The 16,102-nt window shown below is 46.7% G+C and overlaps 1 protein-coding gene across 1 annotated transcript in view; it reads left to right on the forward strand.

Annotated features, from left to right (window-relative positions):
• The first annotated feature begins 1,629 nt into the window (after positions 1 to 1,629).
• MAP6 (microtubule associated protein 6) overlaps positions 1,630 to 16,102 on the forward strand; it is a 48,932-nt gene continuing 34,459 nt past the window's right edge. The window contains exon 1 of the mRNA XM_063150003.1: positions 1,630 to 2,411. Within this exon, the coding sequence (XP_063006073.1) occupies positions 1,693 to 2,411 (719 nt within the window). The 5' untranslated portion in view covers positions 1,630 to 1,692. The remainder of the gene's footprint in view (positions 2,412 to 16,102) is intronic.

The following is a 16,102-nucleotide window of genomic DNA, read 5'->3' on the forward strand; positions in this document are numbered from 1 at the left end:
CTCTGTGTGTGTCCATATGTGTGTGCATGTTCATGCTTATGTCTGTGTGCATGTATGTGCTTGCACATGTGAGTGCAGGTGTGCATACCACTGTGCATGTGTGAGCACGGGGTGCATTTTCAGTTGTTCATGTGCATGTTTGTGATGTGTGTGCAGGGATGAGTGTTGGGAAGGGAAATACATGTTGGATATCAGGAAAAAGTTTTTCAGGGAAAGAGTGATAAAGTTCTGGAATGGTCTGCCCGGGGAGATGGTGGAGTCACCATCCCTGGATGTGTTTAAAAAAGACTGGATGTGGCACTCGGTGCCATGGTTTAGTTGAGGAGTTAGGGCAGGGGTTGGACTCGATGATCCTGAAGATCTCTTCCAACCTCGTGACTCTGTGAATTTTGTGAATTCTGTGTATGTGTACAGGTTTGAGTATACGTGCATGTGTTTGGATGTGCTTGCATGTGTGTACAGTCATGTGTGTGCACACGTGTGCACATCTGTGTGTACAAATGTCAGTGTGCACTGCATACACACTTACATGAGAACCTGCACATGTGAATGTGATTTGTGTGGTTCTGCATGTCCACATGTCTGTGTGCAGTTGACATGTGTGTGCATGTGCAATATGCCTGTGCAGGTGTGTGCACACAAGGGTGCCTTGCATGTGTGTTTGCATTCCTGTACATGAGTGAGTGTGTGCAGGTGTGAGTGACCATGCACGCATGTGCACAAACACATGGGCACTCTGCACACATGTGTGCAGGTATGTGACCACGCATTAGTGTGTCTGCACACATGCATGGGCACTTCCTGCATGTTTGTGCTCTGGTGTCTGTCCTTGCAGTTACATGCAGGCATACATGGGCATGTCTGCACATGTGCGTGCAGCTGTGTGTGACTGTGCAGATGTGTGCACACAAACACACACATCTCTTACGTATGCATGCAGGTGTGTGTGTGACCACACGTGTTTGCACACATGGGCACCTTGCAAATATGTGTGGATGTGTGTGATCAGTTGTGCAGGTGTGTCCACACATGCGTGTATGTGACTCGCCCATGTGTGTACAGGTGTGTGACGATGCACGTGTGCGCACACAGAGGAGTGTTTGCTAGGTTTGCCTGTTTGGTATGCATGTGTGCAGGCGTGTGATTGTGCAGGTGTGTCTGAAGTACGCAGGTCTGCGTGCACATGGATGTGTCTCCTCCTGTGTGTGCAGCTGTGCAGGTCTGTGGCAGTGCGGCTGCGTGCACACACACACGAGCTTTTTAAAATGAGCATGTGCAGGTTTCTGTCACCCTGCATGCAAGTGAGTGCACACCTGAGCGCCGTGTACATGTGTGTGCAGGCCTGTGACCAAGCATGCGTGTGCACACGTGCATGGGTGTGTTTCACATGTGTTTGCAAGTGTGTGCGGCCGTGCAGGTGTGGGCACACACACACATAGCCATCCTCACACGTGTGTGAGCTGTGTAGCCGTGCAGATGTGGGCACACCCATGACCATGGCCATGTATGACACCGTGTGTCGTGCGGGGACGCGCAGGTGTGTCCCGCGTGTGCGTGCCGTGCCCGTGCCCGTGTGCGTGCAAGCCCCTCCCGCCGTCCCCGCCTCCGCGTTGCGGGCGGAGCGCGGAGCTCGGGGCGGGGAGCGGTGCGGGGCTCGGAGCGCGGAGCGGTCGCTCCCGGCGCGGGGCCGCCATGGCGTGGCCCTGCATCACCCGTGCCTGCTGCATCGCCCGCTTCTGGAACCAGCTGGACAAGGCGGACATCGCCGTCCCGCTCGTTTTCACCAAATACTCGGAGGCCACCGAGCACCCCGCCGCGCCCCCGCCGCGCCCCGCGGCGCCCATCGAGACCCAGCCGGGCGGCGAGGCGGCTGCGGCGGCCGCGGGAGCTGAGCCGGCTCCCGGCGCCGCCCGGCCCGGCCCGGCCCCGCACGCCTCCCCCCCGGCCGACTCGGTGATGCGGCACGACTACAAGCCTTGGAAGGTGCAGCGGCCGGAGCCGAGCTGCAAGCCCAAGAGCGAGTACCAGCCCTCGGACACTCCCTTCGAGAAGGAGACGCAGTACCAGAAGGATTTCCGTGCCTGGCCTATCCCCAAGCGGGGCGACCATCCCTGGATCCCCAAACCGGGACCTTCCCCCGTCCTGGCCCTGGACCGCGCTCCCCCGGAGAAGCCGGCTCAGGAGAAGCGGCGGAAGGTGCACATCGCTCCCGAGAAGAAGGAGGAGCACCCCGAGGCGGAGGATGAGCATCCCAAAGCAGCGCGGGCCGGGGATGGGAGAGACAAGGGTCGGAGGAAGGCGGAGGAGGCGGGCGGGCAGCCGGCGGAGCCGAGCCGGGGCCGGGCGGCTGCCGATGCTGTCAACAGGCAGATCAAAGAGGAGGTGGCGGCGGGGGTCAGCTCGTCCTACAGGTGAGAAGACATATCCTCCCCCCACCCTCGGTATCCATCCTGATCCCCACCCCGCCGGCCCCTCCTCAGCTCTTATCCAGCCCCTGTGCGCTTCCCTGGAGGAGCATCCCACTCTGGGAGTGAGGCTGTGAGACATTCCGGGGGGGCTTGGCTTGCCTATTTCCTGCGCGGGGAGTGTCCTTAAATTCCCCATCTCTCTGGGAATCGATGATGGAGCAGGAGGTATTGTGCAGGTAGTGAATACATGGACACTTTTTGTTGACGGTTTGTTGGGTTTGGCAGCAGCTTTGAGTGTCTTTGTGTTCCCCCCCTCCTGTTCATTCCAAAATTCAAAGACACCTACCACCTTGGATTTCCGTAGGGGTAATGTTTGGGGTCACCTCTGTGGAATGTGCAAGTCACCTCTGGTCCTTGCCAAGCACATCGCTGGCTGTCAGGCTGCAGCCAGCCCAGAGGACCGGCAGCCTGACCGCATCATGGACAGATGGGTGCCCCACCCAGGGGCAGGAGCATCCCAGGAAGCGTCTCAGGCTGGCCCCGCTCAAGACAAAGCATCCCTGGATGCGCCAGGATGAGGGACACGCATCCTAGGCCGTTTGGGTGGGGCAGCCTTCAGACGCTGCCATGTTTTAATGCAGCGCAGCAGGGGATGACACATCCCTCTGTCCCCCCAGCACCTCCCCAGCCAGCTAGGAATGCATGCCCTTATTTCACTTCGGCAGCAGAGACCTTGTTTGGGATTCCGAGTGTGAAACTCCTCGCAGCGAGCTGCTGCTGTTGTTTCTCTCCGGGTCAGGGCGTTCGATGTGTTGGGAATGCAGAAACAAGTGATGGGGTGGCTGCCCTGCGTGTACGCTTGCAAGGAGGGCTTGCTGCAGTTGTGTTTTCCAGCACTTTCTCTGGCAGAGCCCACCCCTGCCAGGGTGGAAGTGGCATAGAGCAAAGCTGCGGTGACAAAAAGTGTGATTGCAGCCGTTTTGCTTTTCCCTATAGCTGTGTGAATGCTGAGGTGTTTATGCCTCTGAATGATTTATTTTCCTTCTTGGGGAGATTAGAGGTGACACCGGGCCATCAAGCAGGCAACACATTCATGCAGATTTCAGATGAAGCTGGGACTTGCCTCCTCTGTCCCACTGAGCAAAGCTGACAGTCATCTGCTTTCCCCCCTCCCTAAGTGGGAAACAGTTCAAGCAGTGAGATCCTGATTTTTGCTGTCATTTGGCATCAGTTCTTAACTCTCACTGGGTAATGCTGGAGGCTCAGGTGCATCCAGGTGTGATGGTGGTGCTTGGCTGAGACATGAGAAAGTGCCCAGGGATTTTTGGGGCCTCTGTTTTGCAGGGTTGAAGAATGTTGGGAAAGGAGTCTCTGGGAGTGACACAGCCCTGAAATCTGCTGTGAACTGAGACTCAGCTTTTTGTCTGCTCACCTTGTAAGGTCTGGGCGGGAGACAGCAGGGCTAAAGCAGAAAGCTTTCTCCTGGAACTGGAGAGCTGATGTGTTGTTTCTGGTCCACTGCTACAAAGGATAATGGGATTTATTTGCATATTTAAATGCAGATTGCTCACCTTCCTATCCCTCCACTCTGCTCCTAAGGCACTGGGCTAGGATTCCTCCCCAAGGAAAGGGGTTGGATCAGCAGGGATGTTAAACCTAAGAGGAACTAGAAGGATTCAGCCTTCTTTGTGCTGCTTGTTGGCTTTCACAATACTCTCAGGGCTTCTCTTTCCACCTGGGAAAGTGCTCTCCCACTTCCATGTTTTTCTTCCTTGCAGAAATGTTTGCTCTGACGCTCAGCCATAGAACATAAGCGCCTCTTCATTAATGCCTAAGTGATGTTTTGGCTAATTGTTCTCATTTTCTGTTCAAATTAGGCATCTTCTAAGTGTTGTTTATTGTTTGGATTCTTATAAAAAACCCAAATTCTCCCAATCCTAATTACGGCCAAGAGCCTGGCTGCTGACATGCTGTGTGGATATTGTACATCTCCAGGGATGGAGACTCACAGCCTATTGGGGCAACCTTATGGGCCACCCAGCAGACAAAAATTACCCCCTCATGCCCTCTTGCTAGAGAGCAGCAAGGGTGGCTCACATGGGGCTTTGTTCCTTGGGCATGGATGAAGGTTCTCCATCAGCAGAGAGTCAGGGGGAGATTCCCTTACAGTCCTCTGTCACTGCTGCAAATCCATGTTTCCAAGGCTGGGAAACAATTCCTTGGTGAAACCAAAGAGCAGACCAGCAGGAGTTTTTAAGCTTGCTCTGTCCCACTGGTATTATTTCCATGTGAAGAATACCTGAGAGCAAGGGATAGAGTCAGCAACTAGCCCAAGGTCATGGGGGAAGTCCATGCTAAAGGGAAGAATTCTCTTTTTTAACCTCTGTGTTCCTGGACAGGTGAGTATCACGGAGACCATGTGCTTGTGACCTCCTCCCAGCTCCACACAGAGGTGGTGCCTGGTGGTGATGTCCATGGAAGATGGAGGTTCCTCCCAGCCAGAGGGACGGAGGATTTGTTAGTATCAGCATTTGAGCCAGAAGCCTTCAGTGAGGCCAGAGGGGCAGGAGTGTGGATGTCTGCCAGAGACTGCCTGTGTCCAGGGATCCTACAGAATAAATAGGATTTATTTCCAGTATTTCTAGCATTTATTTCTCTTATTCATAGTATTTACATTATTTATTTTTTATATGTATATATTCATTAACTATAATTTATTAGCTATTCAGTTATATATGGGATTTATTTATGGACTTTTTCCCACTGCTCTCACTGGGTGTGCAATGGTCGAGCAAGGTTCCAGCACTGAGGGGCTTCTTGCCTCAGTTTCCCTCCCCAGCACATGAGCTGCCCAAGTTTATAGGTAGCCAAGGCAGGTTACATCTCCTTCACTCCCCCTTCCCTTCCCTTTGGTCCTGCTTCCCAGGGTGGCCTGTGGACCCTGAAGGACACCAAGGAGCAGGAAATCCTTCAGCCAGGTCAGTGACAAGCCCCACGGAAAGCCTCTGGTGGTGGATGAAGCTGTTTCTTGTTCAATTTTGTGAGGGCTTTATCTGTGTTGGGTGAGGGGATTTCTCCTCCTGAACTTCTGGATGGGATGGGCAGAGCATTTCTCCCAAAGGATAGAGTGGGCTGGACTTGGCTCTGGGGGTTTGGGATCAGAGGGAACAAGCAACAAAATGTCCTCACAGTGGCATTTGCTGGTGGATGTGAAACAATTAAAAGCACATTTGGCAAAAATAAAAGAAGGAATGAATGAATGCTTTCCATTTTTATCTGGAAATTATGGGAAAATGATAGAATTAGGTGTTTCTTGGGTGTTGTTTCCCCCTTCTTCTTTGTCTTGCTTCTTTTGTTACCTTTATTCCCTGAAAATAAAAAGATCCAAAACTTAAAGGAAACATTTACCCCCTTTGTAAGGTATCAAAATGAGCACTAAGAAAATTAATTTCCCCCGAGAAGTAATATTGTGAAACCAGATTTAATTTTTTTTTTTTTTTACCAAACCAATTATTTTTTCCCTCCCACCAACTTCCTTTCCTAGCAGAGGAAACAAGACAATAAAGGCTTCAATGGAAAATTTTGGGCTGCCTCTAGTACTAATGAATTGCCTGTTGCTAATGTTCTGTCATTCATCCCAAACCCTGGAGGTACTGAGGATGTGGAGCAAATGAGAATCTGTAGTAGCTACAGAGATGAATGAGTCAGCACTGGAGACTTGCTGCCTGCTTTTCAGAGACACAGCAGAGATAATCTGGGGAGGGATGTCCACACAGGAAGGCTGGACCAAGGTACAGAAGGGCAGGAAATCCATGCTCCTCCTTGTTCTGAAGACAGGATGGGAGAGCTGGGGGTGCTCAGCCTGGACTGGAGAAGGATCTGGAGAGACCTCAGAGCCCCTGTCAGTGCCTAAAGGGGCTCCAGGAGCCAGAGAGGGACTTTGGGCAAGGGTCTGGAGGGGCAGAACACAAGGGGGAATGGCATCCCACTGTCAGAGGGCAGGGTTAGAAGGGATACCAGGGAGAAATTCTTGGCTGTGTATCACAGACATCTTTTATAAAAAATCCTTTCCTTAGGATTTTTCTTCCTGAGAAGCTGAGAGGCCTCAGGAACAAAATGTAAACAATGATTATCTGCTGCTGTAGATGCAACAGGTGGATCTGTGATTGGCCCAGGTTGGTTGTTTTAATTAATGGCCAATCACAGTCAGCTGGCTCGGGCTCTCTGTCTGAGACACAAGCCTTTGTTACCATTCTTTCTTTTTCTATTCTTAGCTAGCCTTCTGATGAAATACTTTCTTCTATTCCTTTTAATATAGTTTTAATATAATATATATCATAAAATAATAAATCAAGCCATCTGAAACATGGAATCAGATCCTCCTCTCTTCCCTCATCCTAAGACCCCTGTGAACAGGATCACAGATGTGAGGGTGCTGTGGCCCTGGCACAGGTACCCAGAGAAGCTGTGGTTGCCTCATCCATGGAAGGGTCCAAGGCCAGGTTGGACAGGGCTTGGAGCAACCTGGTCTGCTGGAAGGTGTCCCTGCCCATAGCAGGGCAGTGGAACAAGATAAGCTTTGAAGTCCCTTCCAACCCAAGCTATTCTGTGTTTCTGTGATTTTATCTAACCTATTCTTGAAAATCTCCAGTGGAGGACATTTCCTATCTTGGTGAAAATGCTAATAACACTGCTTACGCTGTAAGATGGGAGATTTTCCATTGCCTTCTGAAATTTCTGATCAGATCCATAGCAATGTCTGTACTAGTAAATTAAAAGAATCCCAGGACATGTTCCTGAATGTGGAAGCATCATGTACACTCCAGTTCCTAGAATTGTCCCTAGCCCTCTTCTCACACTGAGTTTGGTAGCACACATTCCCAAGCCAAGAACTTATCCCTACAATCAGTCTGGATGCAACTACCTTCGTTTGAGAGGTTAAAGAGGTTTAATAGCATGAGTGAGGGCTATCCCAGACTCCACTGCTGGAGAACATTCCTGACCAGATACCATTCTCCAAATCCTTGTTCTTTCAGCTATGAGAGTGTGTATTAAAGTAACTGTGTAGGCAGAGGGATCCAGTTTTCTCAGGTGGAAGGGAAGGGGCAGGATGTTTTCTTCCATCCAGAAAAGGCCGTTCAGAGAGGTGTTGGCAGCTCTGGCAAAGGCTGAGCTCTGTCTCAGGGGTCACTTGATACAAACCTTCAGTGGCAGGAGGAGACACAGTGTCTGCTGATTCCACAGGGATGGGTTGTATGAGTAACTAATGGCTAATGGCCCTAGTGCTTATTAAGACACAGAGCATGGAGATGGATGATACAAGCTTTGCTGGTTTGGCACTGCCTGGTTTTTGGAAGTGCAGGGTGGCCACAGGGGTGGCTTTTGTGAGAAGGTGCTGGAAGCTTCCACCATTTCTGGCAGAGCCATGCCCTGATGGCTCTGAAGATAGACATGCTGCTGGCCAAGGCTGGGAAAGTTAGAGATGGTGGAAACGCCTTTGTGATAACACATTTAAGAGAAAATCAAAACAAAGTGGGACACAGTGTTTTTGTGGCCAGAGAAAAGGAGGAGGTGAGAACATGAGAAGAAAATGACATGGAGGCACCAAAGGCAGTGGGGCAGGAGGTGCTCCAGGTGTCAGAGCCAAGATTCCCCTGCAGGCCATGGTGATGTCCATGGTGAAGCAGCTGTGCCCCTGCAGCCCATGGATCCATGGGGGATGTAGAGATCCACCCACAGCCCGTGGGGGAGATGCCCACGCTGGAGTGAGTGGATGCCTGGAGGAGGCTGTGATCCTGTGGGAGGCCTGGTGGAGAGAGGAAACCTCTGCTTCCATGCTGGAGCAGCCTGTCCTTGGAGGACTGCACCCTGTGGAAGAGTGACCCATGGTGCAGCAGTTTTGGGAGGAATGTTGGCCCATGGAAGATGCTCACATTGCAGCAGTTTTGGGAGGTGTGGTGCTCGTGAGATTGGAACCATGCTGGAGAAGTTCACAGAAAACTGTCTCCCGTGGGAAGGGACCCCATGACATAGCAGGAGAAGGACTTCTCTCCCTGAGCAGTGGAAGAAGATCTCAGGTCATGAACTGACCAAAACCCCACCCACTGTCTCCCTGAGCTGTTGGTGGGAAGGAGGAAGGAATGGGGATAAAAGGTGTTTAAAGGTCTTATTTTACTTATCATTATCCTCCTCTGACTTTGTTAACAATAAATTCATTTTGTACTTTTAAGTTGAGCCTGTTCTGCCCTTGGAGTGTTTTCTCCGAGTCCTTATCTCAACTCATGAACCCTTCATTTAATTGTTTTGCTCTGCCCAGCTGTAGCAGGGGAGGGTGAGTGAGCAGCATCTGTGGTGGTTGCCTTCCATCTGGCCAGTGTCAGACCACAACATGCAGGCAGAGAGCTATTCTGCCACACTCTTGATCTCCTCTGGATGCAGTCCATCAGCTGGGAAGGCCAGTGGTGTCTCCAACCTGGGGACATTTGCAAGATCCAAGTTGGAGTACCTGGCAGTGTATTCCCTGCAGTCAGTTCAAGGTGGACAACATCCAGCCCCAAAAGCCAAGGGGGAGCTGCTCAGCAATGTAGGTAAAACTGAATTTTGCTGCTTTGACTGTGTGCGGACTGGAGCTGGTCAGTGCATGCCTTAGGACATGGTAGGGCAGGAGGAAGAGATGGAGGTGGCATTCAGGTGATGGAGTCAACATGCTTGAGCAACTATTCCTCTGCTCCTGCTCAGCTGGGTCACCTCAGAGAGACCTTTGGGCACATGGAGCTGGATGGGACCCTCTGAACCCCGAAGTCCAATTGTCTGGTTTGTTATTTAGTCTTTATGAGTAACACCCAAGGCTGTGTCTCAGAAATGCAGAATTTTTAGTTGCATTATTCCAGCAGGAAGGCTGTGCCGAGACCTCACTCTCTGATGATTTTCAACTCATTTACAGTCTGGGCCAATGGACAGGCTGCAGTTTGCTGTTTTATTTGGTTTATTTCTCTGTTATATTTTTTCTGTTTTATTGGCATACTTAGTGACTTTCCCCTGCCCAAATGTCACTGCTCAGTGTCTCCAGGTACAGTATCCACATCGTTTGGCTCTGTAGCTAGGAAGTAAACATTTTTACTTCCTGGTATCAGCCTTGTCTCTCTAGCTCTTCCTAGATGAAATCTCTTTTTCTTAAACAGAGATGGACACTACTGCCCTTTGGAGATGAGGTCCTCATTCCTACTAAAGACTCACGAGTCGTGTTTGTGGGCATCATGGATTCATTATGAATCCCTCATTTACTCTTTGATAACAAGGATGTCCATACTGTTCTCCTTCTTCTCCTCCTTAGGCAGTTACATCCCGTAGCAATAAATTCTGGTGATTCGTTCCAAGCCTAGAATTCACTACTAGTTCTCATTCCATTTTGAACATGGCAGTCAAGGTCAATCCCCTCCTTCCCCTGTGATTTCCCAATCCTACACATTGGTGCTCCCAGCTGCATTGTGTCATTATGTGTCATCAACGTTGCCCTACTTTTTTAGTGCCAAAGTCAACCTCCATAATGTTAAACACTGCTAACCTTCTTCCAGGCTGCAGCTCAGCCTTCCAACATTCATCACTGTCATTTTCCTTGCCTGGGTTCCCATTCTGCTGATGTTCATGTTCACTGGCTTAATTAATAATTTCTCACGTGGCCCTGGATAAAATGTTTTGCTGAAACCAAATAGATTTTCACATTTCTTTTGTCTGTTAAGTCAGTTATCGTGTCAAAGGACATGTCAAACATCTCTCCTCCTCTTCCACACACTTCTGCGTCTGGTGAGACCACCACCTTCTTTGGGATGCACGAGCTGATGATGCTGGAGGCCAGATCACACTTTTACTCGGTGGCTTCAAGCCACCACTGTAACACAAAGTAAATAAAGAGGAGAGAGATCAACTAGTTTAGATTACCCATCCTTTCTTTTTTCAAATAAATCACTAAGACATATAATGTTATAAATACGTCTCTTCTTGCATTTAGAGCATGACCTTTCCTTTTCCTGTCTCCTGCCAGCTAAACAACTTCTGCACTCAATCTTGCATCAATCTCACTGTTCTTTGCTCTGATCTGAATGTATTTATATATATATGTATATGTATATATATATATATATATATATATATATATATATATATATATATATATATATATATATATATATATATATATATATTCATAGGGTGTCTTTGGCTAAGCCTTGCTCCACTGGGGCAAGAGCAGGGATGCTCTTCTGCTATCATGGTCAGCACCAGCCAGGAGGGAAAGGGACATTTTAGGAAAGTTTTATAGAATGGAATTTTTATTTCTCTTGTTGTATAACTCAATAATCTGGGTATCCTCCCAATGTCCTTTTTATATACATATATATAGGTGTATATAGGCGTATATATATGGTATATGTGTATATACATATATAAAGGACATTGGAAGGATATATAATTATTTGTAATTATATATTATTTATTTCTATAGACTAATATATTTTATATACTAATGTTTTGTATATTATGTTTATATCTATGTATATCTATTTTTATATATTACTGAAATACTATACACACAAACTGGGCTGTTCACCAAGTTACTCCTTTAGACTCCAACTCATTTTTTCTCCGCAAATCCAGCATTGCAGGTGTTCTATTGCAAACAAATTTTGCTTTTTATTAATAATGGCTTTATTTTGATTAATAGCTCATTATATGGTGTTCTGGATTGCAAGATAAGTGTCTATTGCCCCCTTAGAGGTAGGGCAGTTATCTTCTGTTAATCGGGCAGTTTGCTTTATCTCTTCCACAAACCAATCCTCCCTCTGGGAAATATCTTCTGTTAATGGGCCATTGAGTGTCACTGCAAGACTGATAAAATTACAGCATCCAATTGTGGGATGCTCTGCCCAGAAGGAGGAGCCAAGCGTTCCTAACTGGATACAATTGAGATTTTGGGACACCAGAGCAGCCTTTTTCACTGGATTTCCAGAGGAAGACCTGGCCCATCTACACCACCACTGGATCTTCAGAGGAAAACTACACCCTTCCACAGGATCCCTGCTCCAACAGAACCACACCTGCCACTCCAGGAGGATTATTAAATTTAATAATCTTTAAATTTAACACACTGTGGTTGTGCGTTGCAGCCAGGTGTGTCTGTCCAGCCCATCCTATCTCAGTCTTGGGTCTTGATGTCTAGTGGTCCATCAGTGGTGATGTACACATCATCATCTTTCTCACACCCTCTTGGGCAGTAGGGGTGCTCCAAGGAGTTAGTGCTAGGATCTAGTAACCAGGCTTTGGGCTATGTCACATTGATATTTAATACGGAAATTGGGTGGGAAGTCAAACTGGATGGTTGTGTAAAATTGGTCTTTTCGTGTCAGACTTGGGACATGATGCAAAATAGGAGGAAACAGAGACTTGACTTGTAATTATGGCCTGGGAAAAGTGAAGATGTGAAGGTGGTGCACTGCTGTACCCCACTTTCATACCCATGCTGCTCTAATGAAGGGAGCTGTAAATACTGAAATAGAGGTTGTATTTTGTTTTAAAGTCTCCAAACACTTGCAAATGGTTCTGATTTAACCTGGGTCCCCAGTCTGGATTTCAGCAAGCACCACATTCCAGCCCACAGAAGTATTACTGGGTCCTGAAGTCTGGCAGTGTCCAGGTTCAGGGTTATGCCCTTGACATAGAAACTGCATTTATGTGCTGTGCAGAAGGGGAAATGAGGGGAAGCACCATGACCTCAATTGCTGTGCACACTGCATCCTTCTTTGCTGTGTGTAAACATCCCGTGGAAAGCTGCACAGGAGCTGGAAATGTGTTCAAGCTTCCACAGGAACAAATGATCAAGGATATTCTACTTATGAAATATTATAGGAAATTACTGTATGAAGTTCAGTGTAAGATGTTTTGGAAGGAGAAGATATTTATTTATAAAATATATTAAAAACTAGATTTTTCCTCTTTTTCCTTTGATTTCATTAATTTACACTCACCCTGCAGGTAGACAGATGTCCATGTTCAGGTGATCTGACAAGGATCACTGGTGGACAGCCTGAGGGACACCAGCTTTCGAGTTCTTATGTCATTCCTTGGGTTTTTCTCAGCTGATGACTACAAATTCAGTTTTGTGCAGGTCTTTCATGTCACTTAGGGGTCATTTATCTCAGATTCATCCTTGAATAGCCCACCAGTAGGACTCTGATGCTGAACACATCCAAGGATGGGGCAGCCACAGCTGCTCTGGGCAACCTGTGGCCAGGACCATACAAGGAAGAATTTCTTCCCAATATTCCATCTAACCCTGCCCTCTGGCAGTGGGAAGCCACTCTCCCTTGTCCTGTTTCTCCGGGCGCTTGTCCAAAATCACTCTCCAGCTCTCTTGGAGCCTCTTTAGGTGTAGGATGCCTTAAATATCCAACAGGCAATTTGCATTTGCAGCACTATGTTCCTCCTGTAATTCTAACTGGTACTTTGTGTAGTGGTTTTGGTTTGCCAATTTCAGATTTCCCCAATTTTGAGATTTCCCCAATTAATGCACTGATGAGTGTGGGGGGTTCAGCACTGGCCAATCACCAATGCACTCATTTCCTGCTGTGAGACAGGATTAGGAGAAAGACAAAGCAGGCTCCAAACTTTAAAAGGGTATAAAGAAAATTTTATTAAAAGCAACTAAAAGAAAAAAATAGTAAGAATCAAAACAATCCCTTCAGAACACTTTCCCTCCCCCCACAATCTTTTCTCTCCCACTGACAATGTAAAGAAACAAAACTTAAAATTTCCAGTCAGTTTACCACCTCTAGAATAGTCTTTCTTCAGTTCCTTTAGGGAGACAAGTCCCTCTTGTTAAGGTATTGGAGACTTCTCCACAAGAGGGAAAAAACAGTTCTCTCACAGCTCTCAATTTTCTCACCACTAGCAGCCACCCAGGGAAATCTGCCATCATGAAATCCTTACTGTTGCCACAAGCCTTCCCACAGCTTGTCAATGGGCCATGTCAACTTATGGGGTATTGTTTTAAAGATGAGCTGTTCAAAGGCAAATGTTCTCATTATCTATCTCTAAAATCATGTTAAACCCTAGGAACAGAGGTCTTCTTCTCCTGGAAGCACAGGACTACTCTCTTTCTCTGTTCAAACTTCCCATGTGATCACAGCCATTTCAACATCTGCTTACTTTAACATGAAGGCCTTCACTCAATATCTATTCAAACACTTCCATCTCCCCATGGTTTCATGCATCATAAGGAAAAAAGAGTCCTTTCTCCATAGCTTACAAGAGGATTTCAGCTCCATAAATAAGGCATCTTCTCAGCCCTCCCATCTGGGACTTGACTTCTTCCTCACTGACCTCAATGTCTTCATGTTGTTCCTTTACATGCTTGCATCTTGCTCCTTTCTCTCACTCGAGGGAGGATTGAAGCATTGAAAGGGTTATCTTTGCGTGAAAAACACCAATCACTTGTGTTAAAATTTTAGAAGTTTAATAGTAATAAAATAGTAAAAAAAAAAAAATTAGGACAATAAGATTTTGGACAATCAAGGTTAGGACAAAAAAAGACAATAAAAAGAAAAAAATTATGGATGTCTGGGTGCTTTTTGCACTCTGCCACAAAAGCAGTCTTCGCTAACTATTAAAAGCAATAGCCTGATAGCCTGTTGCATATTCATATATCTCATACATGATTCAGACATTCTTTTCAAACAAAGGGTGTCTCCTGCTTAATTGCTGTTCCCCCCCCTCCCCATCACTTCTTGGCTCCTAGAAGTCTAGAAGAAGTCTGGATTGTTCAAATAAGGAGACAATAATTCTTCTCTTGAGATTTTGGGGTCTTGTTGGTGTTACCTTTATGTGAAGAATTTCTTGGTTATCTTATCTATTCCTTGAGCTAGTTACAAAAAGTATCTTACATCGCATAGTTTCTATTTTAAAATTGTGCTATAGCCTAAAAACTATACTCACCACACTACTTAAAAATATTAATACAGCACAACTAAAAAAATCAATACAGTGTAACTTTCCAACACAACACATATAATATTCATTTTAATATTTGTGAAGAGTCAATCATATAGTATGCATTTTTCACACTTTGCATCACTTCCCTGAATTTCCTCCGATTCCAAACCATGACACTTTATTACAGGTAAGAGATTATAGATTATAAAGGCAAAATGTGGCATTAGGACCCTACCACGTCAGAGCCTGTCCAGAGTCATATTTCATCCATGTAATCTTGTGCTGAGTCCTTCACTTATGTTTGGCTAAATAATTTTGGTTGCATTGGAATTCAAAGAGCTCTTGACATATTGAAGAAATCTCTTGAAACAAAGAAGCAGCAGTTTAGGAGAGGGAGGGCAGGGATCAGCAGTGGTGCTGGTGCAGATGGGGACAGCTGGTGGAGGAACAATTCTGCAGGGAATCACAAATCACATGCCAGTAATTGTTACTTCATTTTCAAAAATAATAAACTAAGAACAAAAGCACTCCAAATGAAATACTTTGGGGTAAGTAGAGTACTGAGATACATGGAAAGGAGGTGACATCTTACCACATTAGTCAAGACTTGGGTAAATTGTTTTTTGTTCAGGTTTTGGTTTTGTACTTCAGCAGTCATGGACCAGAGAAGGTTCTGAGGATACTCATTAGAGAGGCCAGGAGTGCAGCAGACATGGTCATTGCAGGAAGCTGGAAAGTATGGAATGGTTTTGGAAGAGAGAAATGGATAATTATCTTTGTATCTATGAAATGTAACAGTGGGTTAGGATGCTCTAACCTGCTGGTGTCACAGCCCAGAGGAGCAAAACTTGGATGTCAAAAGTTAAAAATGTATTAAGTGCATTGCTGGACAAAGTTCAAGGGATATTGTGCATCTCTGGAGATGCCAGGAGGATATCTCCACAGTCTCCCTCTCTGAATGTAGGAGAAAGGAAAATCATTATCACTCATTCTCTGCACTGATCTTTTTGCCTGCAGTGACCTTGGTGCTGCTAGCTTTTCTTTATGCTCCCCAGGGCATAGGTTGGACCAAGCAATTACAATTTTAATAAAAGCTGCCTGGGTGTTTGTGTGGTGACATTTGATTTCTGTTATTTTGATGGCTTCTGCTGATCATCAATCATTGTCCCAGTACCCTCTCTCCTCCCTATCATGCTCTCAGTCTTCCATCCCATGCTGGGGTCCAACTGTTGGAGTTTTATTCCATGTTGGACCTTGTGTATTTTTGCAACCAAGACAAATAACCTGTTAGTGGGCTCACAGCCTCCTCCTGTTCATGTTGACTTGAAATCAAAAGCATCATTGCTTGACAGCAGAGCTTAATGTGGGACCACTGAACCTGCCCTGCCTGGCTGGAAAACACTTCATGGTGCTCAGAAAGTGTGTGGATGTGGCACTTGTATTCATGGGTTAATAGTGGGCCTGGCAGTGCTGGGCTAATGGCTGAACTTGATGATCACAGAAGTATTTTCCAATAGAAATGATTCTATGATTCTATGACTCAAGAGCAGGCTTCATGTGGCTGTTGCAGAGATCAATGGAAAACCCTATTCAGGTCAGGATCAGGATTTGACCAAACAGGACAGAGTACAGCCAAGAATGACCCCATTGAATTGCTTTAGCAATGACAGCTTCCAAGCAATCATTTTCCATCCTCCTTTGGGTTGATTTTT

Source organism: Melospiza melodia, chromosome 2 (assembly GCF_035770615.1).
Source record: "Melospiza melodia melodia isolate bMelMel2 chromosome 2, bMelMel2.pri, whole genome shotgun sequence".
NCBI classification, from domain to species: Eukaryota; Metazoa; Chordata; class Aves; order Passeriformes; family Passerellidae; genus Melospiza; species Melospiza melodia.